Source organism: Oncorhynchus gorbuscha, linkage group LG05 (genome assembly GCF_021184085.1).
Source record: "Oncorhynchus gorbuscha isolate QuinsamMale2020 ecotype Even-year linkage group LG05, OgorEven_v1.0, whole genome shotgun sequence".
NCBI lineage: Eukaryota > Metazoa > Chordata > Actinopteri > Salmoniformes > Salmonidae > Oncorhynchus > Oncorhynchus gorbuscha.
The window spans coordinates 17,168,997-17,184,887 of record NC_060177.1 but is presented as its reverse complement, the minus strand read 5'-3'; the positions used below and the strand labels follow the sequence as shown (position 1 = coordinate 17,184,887).

Sequence of the window (15,891 nt, the reverse complement as noted above, 5' to 3'; positions counted from 1 at the left end):
CAGTATGTGTGTTTACCCATGCAGGCAAACAGACTTTGTGGGAGTATACATTGGGCCCAGGAAGACCAGGAACAACAGTTTCAGGGACAGTTGAAGTTTGAATGTCAAATTAACTCATTGTCAATTCGTTGCCGTATGGTATGATGCAATTTAATACTTGTCTCTTTAACTCATCTACAGTGTAGATTCTACACATGAACAATTATCATGACTAAAATACAACTGTTTGCTAAAGAACAGATGGCTATTATAGTTTTAAGGACCAACACTGCACCATTACTTGGTAACCACCTCCCTCAGTGACACCACGCTCAACACATCAACAGGTATACAATCTACACTACTGTTCAAAAGTTTGGGGTCACTTAGAAATGCCCTTGTTTTTGAAGGAAAAGACAAAACAAATTGTCCATTAAAATAACATCAAATTGATCAGAAATACAGTGTAAACATTGTTAATGTTGTAAATGACTATCGTAGCTGGAAATGGCTGATTTTTAATGAAATTTCTAAATAGGCATACAGAGGCCCATTATCAGCAGCCATCACTCCTGTGTTCCAATGGCACGTTGTGTTAGCTAATCCAAGTTTATCATTTTAAAAGGCTAATTGATCATTAGAAAACACTTTTGCAATTATGTTATGCTGAAAACTGTTGTCCTGATTAAAGAAGCAATACATTTGTCTTTCTTTAGACTAGTTGAGTATCTAGAGCATCAGATACTCAAGATATTATTATTATTATATATTAGAGCATCAGCGTTTGAGGATTCGATTACAGGCTCAAAATGGCCAGAAGTACTTTCTACTGAAACTCGTCAGTCTATTCTTGTTCTGAGAAATGAAGACTATTCCATTTGGGAAATTGCCAAGAAACTGAAGATCTCGTACAACGCTGTGTACTACTCCCTTCACAGAAAAGCACAAACTGACGCTACAATAGCCATTTACAACATTATTATTATTATTATTTTTATTTTATTTAAATTTTACCCCTTTTTCTCCCCAATTTCGTGGTATCCAATTGTTGTAGTAGCTACTATCTTGTCTCATCGCTACAACTCCCGTATGGGCTCGGGAGAGACGAAGGTTGAAAGTCATGCGTCCTCCGATACACAACCCAACCAGCCGTACTGCTTCTTAACACAGCTCGCATCCAACCTGGAAGCCAGCCGCACCAATGTGTCGGAGGGTACACCGTGCACCTGGCAACCTTGGTTCGCGCTCACTGCGCCCGGCCCGCCACAGGAGTCGCTGGTGCGCGATGAGACCAAGCCCTCCCTAACCCGGACGACGCTAGGCCAATTGTGCGAGAGGGATCAGAGGACCAATGCGCAGCGTGGTAAGTGTCCATAACGTTTATTTAAAGACATATACTGAACACTACAAAACAATAAACGTGAAACGAACAAAACCAAAACACTACCGTGTGGCAACAAACACACACACGGAAAACAAACACCCACAACTCAAAAGTGAAACCCAGGCTACCTGAGTATGATTCTCAATCAGAGACAACTAACGACACCTGCCTCTGATTGAGAATCATACTAGGCCGAAACAGAAACCAAAAATAGAAAAACAAACATAGACTGCCCACCCCAACTCACCCCCTGACCATAATAAATAAAGACAAAACAAAGGAAATAAAGGTCAGAACGTGACAATACTGTATTTCTGATCAATTTGATGTTATTTTAATAGACAAAAAATGTACTTTTCTTTCAAGAACAAGGACATTTCTAAGTGACCGCAAATGTTTGAACGGTAGTGTATGTACTGTCGTGAAACAAAAAAAGGAGACGTGAAAAGACTTTATGATGGTGAGCATTAAGATTTGCACCACCAGTAAAGACATCTCTATGGCAACATTATGCGACACATATCACAACATGAAATATCTCTTACCCTCGTACAAACAAACCAGACACCCAGCTCTGCTTTCCTTCTGTCATTTTATTCTTCTCACAAATGGAAATCCATACAAGTAGCGCTTGGGGTTCAAATGACAAAAGTATATGCCTACCTTTTATACCTCATTTGTATGAAAATGAGATGTTTATGTACTGTAGCTGAGAATGAGTCATAAGAAGTTCTCAACACACAAAGAGACCATTCTGTTTTGTGTGCTGTGTTTATGCTATTACCTGGGAGGTTTGGCATCCCAATGGTATCCTATTCCCTTTATAGTTCACGACTTTTAGATTTTTGGGGGGATCAAAATGGGGCTCAGTGTCATGACTTCCGCCGAAGTTGGCTCCCCTGCCTGTCGTCGTCACCGTCCTACTAGCCGCTACCGATCCCTTTTTCGTTTGTCTGTTGGTTTTGTCTTATTAGTTTCACCTGTGTGTATTTTGGTTTAATTAGCGTCCCTATATGTAGTAGGTTGACCCGCCCTTGTGTTGTGCGGGATTGTTTTTTGTTACTCTGTTGGTTGTGGTTTTCATGTTTGTATTCTCCGGACTGTTTGGTCCTGTGTTTGGGCTGGTCTGTTTTATGAGCCCTGTATGTTGGCGTGACCATTTTTTTGCCGGAGAATAAATCACGATTTACTGAACCCTGCTCTCTGCACCTGATTCCAACCCACCACTCCTAGTAGGCTGTGACACTTAGGTGGTAGGGGCATGGCGGGGGCGTGGCCATGTGGGTGGTCAATGGTGCGGTCGCCGACCCAGCATTTCAGAGGCCCTCCTGTAGGTCTCAGTGTCACGTTCTGAATATAGTTCTGTTATTTTATTCTTTGTTTTAGTATGGTCAGGGCGTGAGTTGGGGTGTGCAGTCTGTTTGTTTTTCTATGTTGGTTTTTGTGTTCGGCCTAGTATGGTCCTCAATCAGAGGCGGGTGTCGTTAGTTGTCTCTGATTGAGAATCATACTTAGGTAGCCTGGGTTTCACTTTTGGTTTGTGGGTGTTTGTTTCCGTGTGAGTGTTTGGGCCAGACGGTACTGATTCGGTTTTGTATATTTCACGTTTATTATTTTGTTACAGTGTTCAGTTGTGTTTTTGAATAAATCAATGTGGACACTTATGCTGCATTTTGGTCCGATCCTTGTTCCACCTCTGAACACCTCTGCCCCCCTAGCACCTCTGCCCCCCTAGCTTCAACTGGTTAAAAATTGTGCAAAATGTCAACATCCTGCTACTCATGCCAGGAATATAGTATATGCATATGATTAGTATGTGTGGATAGAAAACACTATGACGTCTCTAAAACTGGTCAAATCATGTCTGTGACTATAACAGAACGTGTGTAGGAGGCAAAATCCCAAGGAAAACTGTTCACAAAAAACACACAAAAAATATCCCTCCGCCAGTCTCTGTATTGTCTATGGCAAGGAAAATAGATAGCGTCCAGTTTACAATGCCTACAGCTTCCACACGATGTCGCCAGTACTGGCAATTGAGTTGAAGTTTATCCTTGGTGAGATGAGGAATAGGCACTTCCTGTCTTCGGGTACACCGGAGGACGTTATGAAAGGGAGAATATGGACCATACATTTACATTTAAGTCATTTAGCAGACGCTCTTATCCAGAGCGACTTACAAATTGGTGCATTCACCTTATGACATCCAGTGGAACAGCCACTTTACAATAGTGCATCTAGGAGGGGGGGAGGGAGGGGGGGTAGAAGGATTACTTTATCCTATCCTAGGTATTCCTTAAAGAGGTGGGGTTTCAGGTGTCTCCGGAAGGTGGTGATTGACTCCGCTGTCCTGGCGTCGTGAGGGAGTTTGTTCCACCATTGGGGGGGCCAGAGCAGCGAACAGTTTTGACTGGGCTGAGCGGGAACTGTACTTCCTCAGTGGTAGGGAGGCGAGCAGGCCAGAGGTGGATGAACGCAGTGCCCTTGTTTGGGTGTAGGGCCTGATCAGAGCCTGGAGGTACTGAGGTGCCGTTCCCCTCACAGCTCCGTAGGCAAGCACCATGGTCTTGTAGCGGATGCGAGCTTCAACTGGAAGCCAGTGGAGAGAGCGGAGGAGCGGGGTGACGTGAGAGAACTTGGGAAGGTTGAACACCAGATGGGCTGCGGCGTTCTGGATGAGTTGTAGGGGTTTAATGGCACAGGCAGGGAGCCCAGCCAACAGCGAGTTGCAGTAATCCAGACGGGAGATGACAAGTGCCTGGATTAGGACCTGTGCCGCTTCCTGTGTGAGGCAGGGTCGTACTCTGCGGATGTTGTAGAGCATGAACCTACAGGAACGGGCCACCGCCTTGATGTTAGTTGAGAACGACAGGGTGTTGTCCAGGATCACGCCAAGGTTCTTAGCGCTCTGGGAGGAGGACACAATGGAGTTGTCAACCGTGATGGCGAGATCATGGAACGGGCAGTCCTTCCCCGGGAGGAAGAGCAGCTCCGTCTTGCCGAGGTTCAGCTTGAGGTGGTGATCCGTCATCCACACTGATATGTCTGCCAGACATGCAGAGATGCGATTCGCCACCTGGTCATCAGAAGGGGGAAAGGAGAAGATTAATTGTGTGTCGTCTGCATAGCAATGATAGGAGAGACCATGTGAGGTTATGACAGAGCCAAGTGACTTGGTGTATAGCGAGAATAGGAGAGGGCCTAGAACAGAGCCCTGGGGGACACCAGTGGTGAGAGCGCGTGGTGAGGAGACAGATTCTCGCCACGCCACCTGGTAGGAGCGACCTGTCAGGTAGGACGCAATCCAAGCGTGGGCCGCGCCAGAGATGCCCAACTCGGAGAGGGTGGAGAGGAGGATCTGATGGTTCACAGTATCGAAGGCAGCCGATAGGTCTAGAAGGATGAGAGCAGAGGAGAGAGAGTTAGCTTTAGCAGTGAGGAGCGCCTCCGTGATACAGAGAAGAGCAGTCTCAGTTGAATGACTAGTCTTGAAACCTGACTGATTTGGATCAAGAAGGTCATTCTGAGAGAGATAGCGGGAGAGCTGGCCAAGGACGGCACGTTCAAGAGTTTTGGAGAGAAAAGAAAGAAGGGATACTGGTCTGTAGTTGTTGACATCGGAGGGATCGAGTGTAGACTTGCTGCTATTGAATACAGATCGCCCCTTGATCAATTTGATCGATTATTAATGTTTACTAATACCCAAAGTTGGATTACAAAGTAGTTTGAAGTGTTTTGTCAAAGTTTATAGGCAACTTTTTTTATTTTAAAAATGACGTTGCGTTTTGGAAAGCAGTTTTTTCCTGATCAGACGGGCTTCATAAATGGACATTTTGGGTATACATGAACGGATTTAATCGAAAAAAAGACCCAATTGTGATGTTTATGGGACATATAGGAGTGCCAACAAAGAAGCTCGTCAAAGGTAATGAATGTTTTATATTTTATTTCTGCGTTTTGTGTAGCGCCGGCTACGCTAATTATTCTGTTTACGTCCCCTTTGGGCATTTCGGGGGTTGCATGCTATCAGATAATAGCTTCTCATGCTTTCGCCGAAAAGCATTTTAAAAATCTGACATGTTGGCTAGATTCAAAACGAGTGTAGCTTTAATTGAGTACCCTGCATGTGTGTTTTAATGAAAGTTTGAGTTGTATCGAGTACTATTAGTTGTCACTCTGAAATTTCCGCTGATTTCAGCTGATGTTGATCCCTGTACAGGGCTGCATCCCTAACAGGTTTTAAGCTAATTTCCTGCAATTCTACACATCTTGCCATGGCAGATGCTATCTGAGTGATTCAACATTATAACAACATCAATGGGGGCCCCATGCCAAGACAAAACTACTCCTGAATGCATAATTAGTAGATTTTTTGATTGATTCTCCCTGACTGTCTAGCTTTTATTTTGGTGATTGTTAGTTCTTATTTAAAACAATATAGGTCCATTATCTTTTCTACAGTCCTTTTAAGTCCTTTTAAGTTTACACTGAAAACATTTAATTATCCCGATTCTCTAATTATAATAATAATAATATTGTATGGACATAAGCAGTCTGAAAAAACACTAGGGCGACCCGCCCAAAATGTTTGTATGCAGAAAAAACCCTGCTTTTGACCAGGGACCACAAGACTAGGGTTACAAATAGTGCACTATATAGTGGATAGAATGCCATTTGGGACACACCCATACTGTACTGAGAAACTGTTTCCTCAACAAACTTCCCTCCATTTCCTCTTCGCTATTCTCCACTGCATCCCCATAATAATTCTTTGAATGTCTTTCATTGGAGACTTTCACAATACCATTAGCAACTCCTTTGCCCTCTCTAGCCTCATGCAGTAGTACTCTTTAATGAGCTCCCAGTAGCTGGTCTGCTGGGTTTCAGGCTGCTATAGTTGGAATATTACTCAAATGTGCTTATAAAATATAATTCTGCATTTTGCACAATATCGATATCTGAACCCAGATTAAGATTTTTTTTTTTTGACCATTGTCTTAATGAGATATTGTGTGTGTGTCATTTTTGCATGTTGCTTGTAGCACACTGTAGATGTTCTGCAGGTTGAGGTCAGGAAGTCAAATAGGCCGAATATGAAGCTCTCTGGTCTGAATTTGTAATTCTATGTAACAGCATTGACAATAGTCCAGTGATTGGACACTAACACTTATGGCTTTGCATTTATTGAATTAAGGATGTTTAAAAAGCATTCACTAAGTCCAAAGCTTCATATAGCAGTGTAGCTAGGACATTGGCACTCTCAGGCATGCTGTCTAATATTCTGTCTTTTCACACGTGAACATGGGAACATTACTGCAGGGGCTGTCTGTATGTTAATAGCCTACCTGTGAGTTCATCTGTAGCATTTGCTGTTATGCACCATAGAGAGAATAGCTACTCTAAAGGTGTTTGGGTGTTATGTGTGAGGGTTTTTGAGCATGTCTGTTTGCGTCTGAGCCGTCATCAGCCCTTTGTCTGAATGTGTCTGGGTGTACGTGTCCCCTGCAGAGCCAGCCACGGGCAGCCAGGTCACCGTCACAGGGAGCAGGGGAATGTGTGAGGTGGCTGGGGGCCGCTGCCGGCTGAGGTGTGGGGCTGACTGTATGTTAGATGGGGGAATTGTGGGATGTTACGTATGTCAACAACATGAACAGAAAGAGAGCGAGACATTGCCACTATCATACTGTAGCCAATTGGACAACCGGAACAAAGGAGTGCAGAAACAGACCTATGCATTAGCTGTGCTTGATTGAATTTGCTGAGCACAATGGAAACAAAATAATAATCCCAAAAGTGCAAATACTTCCCGCCTGGTGCCCCAGGCAGCCTCAGTCAGTTGCTCAGATTATTTGAAAGAAAACAAATGCCATCTGAGCACTGGTCTTTTCTACATAACAGAATAACAGTCAGTTTGGTGGCTAATCTCATTTACTGATGGGTAATCTCCATCACAGCAGCAGAACGGATTACTCCTGACCACAGATCAGCCAGCTGCCATAAATAAGGACAATTAGCTCTGCGGTGAATATGATTTTGCCTCCCATTTTACCCCTGTCAAACCCTGGGCTCAGGTAGTAATTGAAAAGTGAATGGAATAGGGCCACCAACTGAATCTTTCTTTGTCCCTTTGTTATGGTGCCAATCATTTAATTCGTACCATAAATCGTTTCTGGGCCACCTGTTTCAGTATTGCCTAGGGAAGTTAGATATGTAGTAAGTTATACAGAACAGAATACAAGTTTTTCATTGCAAGCTGTGCTACGTTCAGTCCACATACAGTTTTTGTGTTTTTCCTGTAATCATAGTTTAAAAGATCACAGTGCATACTAAATACTAATAGCTATATCCCATAAATGGGAATTGGGAAAATGGTAGAAAAAATTAAACATTATTATCAGAATACATTTTGCAAACATCCTTGTGTGTTTGCTTAATGAATTCAGCAGATGGATACATACACTTCTCAGCATTTGATCCAGTTGATCAGAGGGCGTGTGTTCCCAGCAAAACAATAGATGCATATAAGAATTAGAGATGTCCCTGGCTGATTGTACTGGCTGATTTATCCATGACTGAAGGCCAGCCAAAGTGGTTTGATATCTGATTGACTGCTATTGGTCTCCAAGGTTATGACATCAGTTCATAACTCATACGGGCTGATGAATTGTTTCTTATTTTCAATTATATGTGTTCATTATTCATATTTTTCTTGTCTCATTCTGTATATTTATACACGTCGTTGATGACCCACTATTCACCAGTATCTAGTTAACTTGTTACCTGTTACACCTGTTACGCACAGGTGCTGTCACGGCCGTCGTAAGAAGTGGACCAAGGTGCAGCGTGGTGAGCGTACACTTTCCTTTTTATTTTGGAATGACGCCAACAAAACAAGAAACAAAAGGAACAACCGTGAATCTTCCGGGGCTTTAGTGCCACAAACAAAGTTAACTACCCACACTGAAGGAGGGAAAAAGGGTCTAGCTAAGTATGATTCCCAATCAGAGACAACGATAGACCACTGTCCCTGATTGAGAACCATACCCGGCCAAAACATAGAAATAAAGAAACATAGAACACAAAACATAGAATGCCCACCCCACATCACACCCTGACCTAACCAAATAGAGAAATAAAATGGCTCTCTAAGGTCAGGGCGTGACAGTACCCCCCCCCCCCCCCAAAAGGTGCGGACTCTGGCCGCAAAACCTGAACCTATAGGAGAGGGTCTGGGTGGGCATCTATCCACGGTGGCGGCTCTGGTGCGGGACGTAGACCCCGCTCCACCTCTGGCTCACCCCATTTTGGTAGTGCCTCTGGTGTAGGGACCCTCGCCGCCATCCCTGGACTGAGGACCCTCTCTGCGGGCCCCGGACTGGGCACCCTCGTTGCGGGTCCCGGACTGGGCACCCTCGTTGCGGGCCTCGGACTGGGCACCCACGCTGCGGGCCCCGGACTGGGCACCCCGCTCCACCTCTGGCTCACCCCACTTTGGTAGCGTCTCTGGTGTGGGTACCCTCGCCGCCGACCCTGGATAGGAGACCCTCTCTGCGGGTCCAGGACTGGGGACCCTCGCTGTGGGCCCCGGACTGGGTACCCTTGTTGCGGGCCCCGGACTCGGCACCCTCGTTGCGGGCCTCGGACTGGGCACTGTCGCTGCGGGCCCCGGACTGGGCACCCTCGCTACGGGCCCCGGACTGGGCACCCTCGCTGCGGGCCCCGGACTGGGCACCCTCGCTGCAGGCCCCGGACTGGAGGCTCCGGACTGGAAGCTGTTGCTGGAGGCTCCGGACTCGAGAACGTCGCTGGAGGCTCCGGACTGGAGAACGTCGCTGGAGGCTCCGGACTGGAGAACGTCGCTGGAGGCTCCGGACTGGAGAATGTCACTGTAGGTTCCGGACTGGAGAATGTCGCTGGAGGCCCTGGACCGGAGGCCCTCGTTGGAGGCTTTGTGCCATGACTCCTCACTGGAGGCTTCGTGCCATGGATCATCATTGGAGGCTTCGTGCCATGGATCATCACTGGAGGCTTCGTGCCATGGATCATCACTGGAGGCTTCGTGCCATGGATCATCACTGTAGGCTTCGTGCCATAGATCATCACTGGAGGCTTCTTGCCATGGATCATCACTGGAGGCTTCGTGCCATGGATCATCACTGGAGGCTTCGTGCCATGGATCATCACTGGAGGCTTCTTGCCATGGATCATCACTGGAGGCTTCTTGCCATGGATCATCACTGGAGGCTTCGTGCCATGGATCATCACTGGAGGCCTCGTGCCATGGATCATCACTGGAGGCTTCTTGCCATGGATCATCACTGGAGGCTTCGTGCCAAGGGTCAGCACTGGAGTTAGGAGACGTTTTGGCAGTCTGGTACGTGGAGCTGCCACAGCGCTCACCAGGCTGGGGAGACATACCTGAGGCTTATTTCTGGCAGCAGGCACAGGACTCACCAGGCTGGGAAGACATACAGGAGGCTTAGTTCTGGCAGCAGGTACAGGACTCACCAGGCTGGGGAGACATACAGGAGGCGTTGTCCTTGGCAGAGCCACTGGATACACTGGGCCGTGGAGGCGCACTGGAGGTCTCGAGCTTAGAGCTGGCACAACCCGTTCTGGCTGGATGCTCACCCTAGCCCGGCAGCTGCGGGGAACTGGGATGTAGTGCACCGGGCTGTGAACACGCTCCACCGCATAACACGGTGCCTGACCAGTATGACGCTCGCCACGGTAAGCACGGGGAGTTGGCTCAGGTCTCCAACCTGACTCAGCCAAACTGGCTCTCTAAGGTCAGGGCGTGACAGGTGTGTCTTCTTAAGTGCGTGTCTCCACTTAATTTGTTTGTACAGCACTGATGAAGGCATAGCAACTGAAACGTATGCTCCTTTTTATATTTAGCACTTTGCACTTTCACCTTTTTTTGATTACATAAAGTAGATTTTTGCATCCCGCCTCCTTTGGATTTTTCCTTTTTATGGTTTGAGTGCGAGATTCCATTGAACTATTTAGATGCTTTTTCTCTCGTGCACCGGCCACCATTCATTATAGCCTGAGCACGGACCCTCATTCTGGCTCACTGATTCATAAAAAACATGGCTTCTAGATTTAATGTCAAGTTGTCCACAGTTTAACACATTTAGGACGTATGTTGTTTGATGTCATTTGCAAACAGACTTCAAAGAGCCTATGTTTATCATTAATACTGCACAGTATGTCTTTTAAGTAGTTACTGCTTATAAAATGTAACATCTCTGGTCATTCACTTACAGTATGTTTATTCATCTTGGATGGTAAGCATTTGGCAGGTCAAAGAGAATGTGTTTCTATAGTTGTCACTCAGTAAGGTGAACACAAGCTTGTTGAAGAACCATGATTAGCCTACCTATATTAATGTCATTATAACCTATTTAATCCTATGTCATGTCATGCTATGTTCTATATTGTGCTGCAATATCTTATGTCCTGTCCTATCTGGGCTGACTCTGTCCCTGTTCTCTCTCCCCAGGCAGCAGTCTGAGCTGAGGCAGGATAGCAGGATGCTGTGGGTGGAGTGTAGGATAGTGGACGCCCTGCGTGGGAGAAGACGGATGAGGGCCACGGCCGTCAAGCTGCCCTGCTCCTTCTGGTTCCTTCTGCTGTTCGGGGCCGGTGGCCTTGTCCTCTTCATACACCTCCAGGACCTCTCAGAGATGGTCCAGCAACAGGCTCCAGGTCAGTGGGAGAGAAATTGTACCCTATTCAACAGTCAGTTTCTACTGACCTGAAACTGGAATGGGTTGATACTATCATCAGTACTGTATGTTGTGAAAGAAGTGTGACACACATACAAATAAGCCCATATACATCTGTTTACATGCATGTACACATGTACTATATATACTGTTATTGGCAACCTGCTCCTCTATTGGATTAAAGTTTGATAAGAACCGTATCAAGTTTGCATACTGAAAAAATAAAGCAATTGGTTATGAGTTATCATCAGACAATGCCAGGATGTCAACCGTAAATGAGGGCAATGTCCTTGGTGGTGCACTGTGAGGGCACCACTGGTGAACACCTGCTACAGCACCACAGGACTGAGCCACACACTGAGAGATAGAAAGATATGGGGAGAGAGCTGGGGAGAGAGAGAGGGCTAAGATGTAGATAAGAGGGAGGGAGGGAGAGAGGGAGGGAGAGAGAGAGACTACACAAAGAGAGATGGAGAGATGGGGGAGGCTCTGTGCACCGCTGTGTGTGGGTCTATCATGTGTCACCCGTGCTGTGTGTCATCATCAGTATCAGACAGGATGAGTACTGTGTCAGCCTCTCTATCAATAAGAGGTACTTACGGAGAGTTCTCACTCCTAGCTCTAATATTCGACTTTTAGATGCTCATGCGGGTAATATCACACACACACACACACGCACGCACGCACGCACGCACGCACGCACGCACGCACGCACGCACGCACGCACGCACGCACGCACGCACACACACACACACACACACACACACACACACACACACACACACACACACACACACAGCCAAGTGCCAAGTGTGTCTAACCTGGAAACTGCAGTGCTAGAGGGCCACACAGATTGTAGAAATGGCAAGGTGTTTTGGTTTGTCTATTCAGAAGGAGCACCATGCCAAGTTCAATGTCATGATGACAAGATAGTGGCATGTCCTTTTTTTATTGAGGATTTGGTGTCTATGTGGGGTGGTCCTTTGTAGCTCAGTTGGTAGAGCATGGTGCTTGTAACCTAGAGTAGTGGGTTCAATTCACAGGTCCACCCATACGTTACATTTATTCACGCATGACTGTAATTTGCTTTGGATAAAAGTGTCTGCTAAATGGCATATATTATATTATTACGATAAGCACTTAATGAATTTGAAGTATTTAAACTGCTGACATACTGTACTGTAATTGTATTGTACGAGTATCCATTTTCACAGCAAAAGCAAGCATGCAAGCACTATCCATGCACTGATTAAGTTAGAAACAAACAATGCAAATTTCACAAATGATGTATGACACAAGTGTTACAATGAACATTCAGTGACTTCAGTATAGCTTACACCGCTGGAAAGATGATGCTGAACGGTATCCATGCCTTAAGCTACGATGCCTCACTTCCGCCAGAAGCTCATCTCTAATAGTGTTGAGTATTAATACATTGGATGTCAGCTTCTATCTATCTTCCTCTCTCCACTGCTCATCCTCTTTGTCTGGCTGTGGAGTACAGTCACAGTCAGTGGAGTGCTTTGGTTCCCCATGGTTAAGATAACACTCACAATAGCCGAACAGGAACCAGCAGTTTAACAGGCTGGTCAACAGTCTCTCCTGATCACCACAGTAACTGTTTAAGGGACAATCGAGGGGAAACCCACTAGCTACCAATCTCCTGGGGAAAAGACATGGCTCAAAGTCCTAGCAGCTAGCTGAGATAAATTTCTAACACACATTTTGACCAGTGAGCGTTTTTCCAACACTTAAGGCCTTGTTGTCACAGTGTGGGCCAATGGCTGAGAGGAAGGTCTAGTTGTATGGTGGTGTTCCAGTAAAGGTATGTGTCTTCACTCAAACACCAATAACACATTATTGCCATCTCATTGGAACAAACCCTATGGCAAAGCAAAGTCTTTCTTCATCGGATAAAAAGGACAAGGGCCCGTTGAGTGGACTGGTACAGTATTACACAACCCCACTGAGATCGTGCCAAGTCGTGACTAGGTCACCCACTATTCTCTTGTTCCAGTATAGTATAATTACATAGCATTAATCAATTTCCCCTCTAATAATCATTGCATGGAAGAGAGCATGTTAGCTTGACTCGGTTACAGTAGCTAATCTATAGAAATGCTCTGTTTACTTCAGAAGACTGCTGTGCTATGCATTGAATGGCACAAATTGAACAAAGGCACAGTGGTGTGTTTGCCAGTTATTGTCTAATTGCACTCTTACCATGCAAAGAAAATCCTACCCAACGTCCTTGACATCTTTACTGATCCATGGCTTGGCATCCGCAGTGAGGAGTCGTGGTTGAAAAGCCATCTGCTTGGGGTGAAGACCATAATGTCACTGTCTGTTTTATATGCAGCATGTCGCCAGGCAGTCAAAGAACACTTCACACATCACTGATGAGATGACATGGAGAACGAAAAATATGTACTAAGGTACGAGAGCCTGTGTGTGTGTGTGTGTGTGTGTGTGTGTGTGTGTGTGTGTGTGTGTGTGTGTGTGTGTGTGTGTGTGTGTGTGTGTGTGTGTGTGTGTGTGTGTGTGTGTGTGTGTGTGTGTGTGTGTGTGTGTGTGTGTGTGTGTGTGTGTGCGTGTGTGCGCGTGTGTGCGTGTGTGTGCGTGTGTGTGCGTTTCCTTAGATGTAGCCTAGTCTCGTTAGTGAAATATAAAGCCTTTCTCTATGTCAATGGTATTCAAAGTTGGGGTCGGGGAACGGTAGTTGGGTCGGCCAAGATTTATATATACAGTATAGCGTATATTTAGTACTTAATACTTGTTAGGATCCCCAGTTAGCTGCTGCCGAGGCAGGGCTACTCTTCCTGTGGTCCAAACAGGAAACAACATAACAAATTAAATACATAATATACATACATATACACAGCACTACATTTACATTACAATTTAGCCATTCAGTGGAAGCTCCCATCCAGAGTGACGTACAGCTAGTGTATTCATCTTAAGATAGTCAGGCGAGACAACCACATATCACAGTTGTACCCCAACCACGTATCACATACATAATACAATACATAATACAATGCAAAATACAATAGAAAATTCGTAAAAATGTCTGTGTGTCTCTTCATGGCCAGGCCCCTAAGGTGTTCTTTTATCTGTTTTTTGAATCTGGTTTAGTCATGGCTCTAACAGACGCCTCACAAGTCTTCAACTGGCAGCTTCATTAAATAGTACCCGCAAAACACCAGTCTCAACGTCAACAGTGAAGAGGCGACTCCGGGATACTGGCCTTCTAGGCAGGGTTGCAAAGAAAAAGCCATATCTCAGACTGGCCAATAAAAATAAAAGATTAAGATGGGCAAAAGAACACAGACACTGGACAGAGATAGCATCCCGGAGTTGCCTCTTCACTGTTGACGTTGAGACTGGTGTTTTGCGGGTACTATTTTATGACCATTTTGAGCCTGTAATTGAACCCACAAATGCTGATGCTCCAGATACTCAACTAATCTAAAGAAGGCCAGGTGCATTGCTTCTTTAATCAGAACACAGTTTTCAGCTGTGCTAACATAATTGAAAAAGGGTTTTCTAATAATCAATTAACCTTTTAAAATTATAAACTTGGATTAGCTAACACAATGTGGCATTGGAACACAGGAGTGATGGTTGCTGATAATGGGCCTCTGTACACCTATGTAGAAATTCCATTAAAAATCAACTGTTTCCAGCAACAATAGTCATTTACAACATTAACAATATCTACACTGTATTTCTGATCAATTTTATGTTATTTTAATGGACAAAATATTTTCTTTTCTTTCAAAAACAAGGACATTTCTAAGTGACACCAAACTTTTGAACAGTCGTGTAGATTGTATATTTGGGGGGACAAAAAAACAAGTGTACAGATGGGACAATATACACGTTTCTTTGAGAATGGCAATCTGAAAATGTATTTATTGTTTTCTTTTCATTTTGGTAAGAGATGAAAATGTAATGAATTTAAGGCTATTGGTTGATGTAAATTACATTTGACAGATTTTAAGGTAGTGGAATTCAAATAGATTTTTGGGGGGGGTTGTATCATTTGATTTACACAACATGCCTACCACTTTGAGGATGCAAAACAGGAAATAAAAACTGAAAACTTGAGCATGCGTTACTATTCAGAGAGCCACATTTAGCAGAAACTACATCTGCAAGTCTCTTGGGGTATGTCTCTATAAGCTTGGCACATCGAGCCACTGGGATTTTTGCCCATTCTTCAAGTCAAAACTGCTCCAGCTCCTTGAAGTTGGATGGGTTGCGATGGTGTACAGCAATCTTTAAGCCATACTACAGTTTCTCAAGTGAATTGAGGTCTGGGATTTGACTAGGCCATTCCAAGACATTTAAGTGTTTCCCCTTAAACCACTTGAGTGTTGCTTTAGCAGTATGCTCAGGGTCATTGTACTGCTGGGAGATGAACCTCCATCCCAGTATCAAATCTCTGGAAGACTGAAACACATTTCCCTAAAGAATTTTAAAAAAATGAAAAACATCCCCACTGCATGATGCTGCCACCACCATGCTTCACTGTGGGGATGGTGTTCTCAGGGTGATGAGAGGTGTTGGGTTTGCAACATACATATTGTTTTCCTTGATGGCCAAAAAGCTCAATTTTAGTCTCATCTGACCAGAGTACCTTCTTCCATATGTTTGGGAGTCTCCCACATGCCTTTTGGCGAATTCCAAATCCTGTTTTTTTTCTGGACACTCTTCCTTAAAGCCTAGCTCTGTAGAGTGTACTTCTTAAAGTGGTCCTATGGACAGATACTCCAATCTCTGCTGTGGAGCTTC

The 15,891-nt window shown here is 45.0% G+C and overlaps 1 protein-coding gene across 1 annotated transcript in view; it reads left to right on the top strand.

Moving 5' to 3' along the window:
- The window catches only part of LOC124035582 (carbohydrate sulfotransferase 8-like), a 214,829-nt gene that overhangs the window by 35,587 nt on the left and 163,351 nt on the right, over positions 1–15,891 (top strand). The window contains exon 2 of the mRNA XM_046349083.1: positions 10,869–11,074. Coding sequence (XP_046205039.1) covers positions 10,900–11,074 — 175 coding nt within the window. The 5' untranslated portion in view covers positions 10,869–10,899. The remainder of the gene's footprint in view (positions 1–10,868; positions 11,075–15,891) is intronic.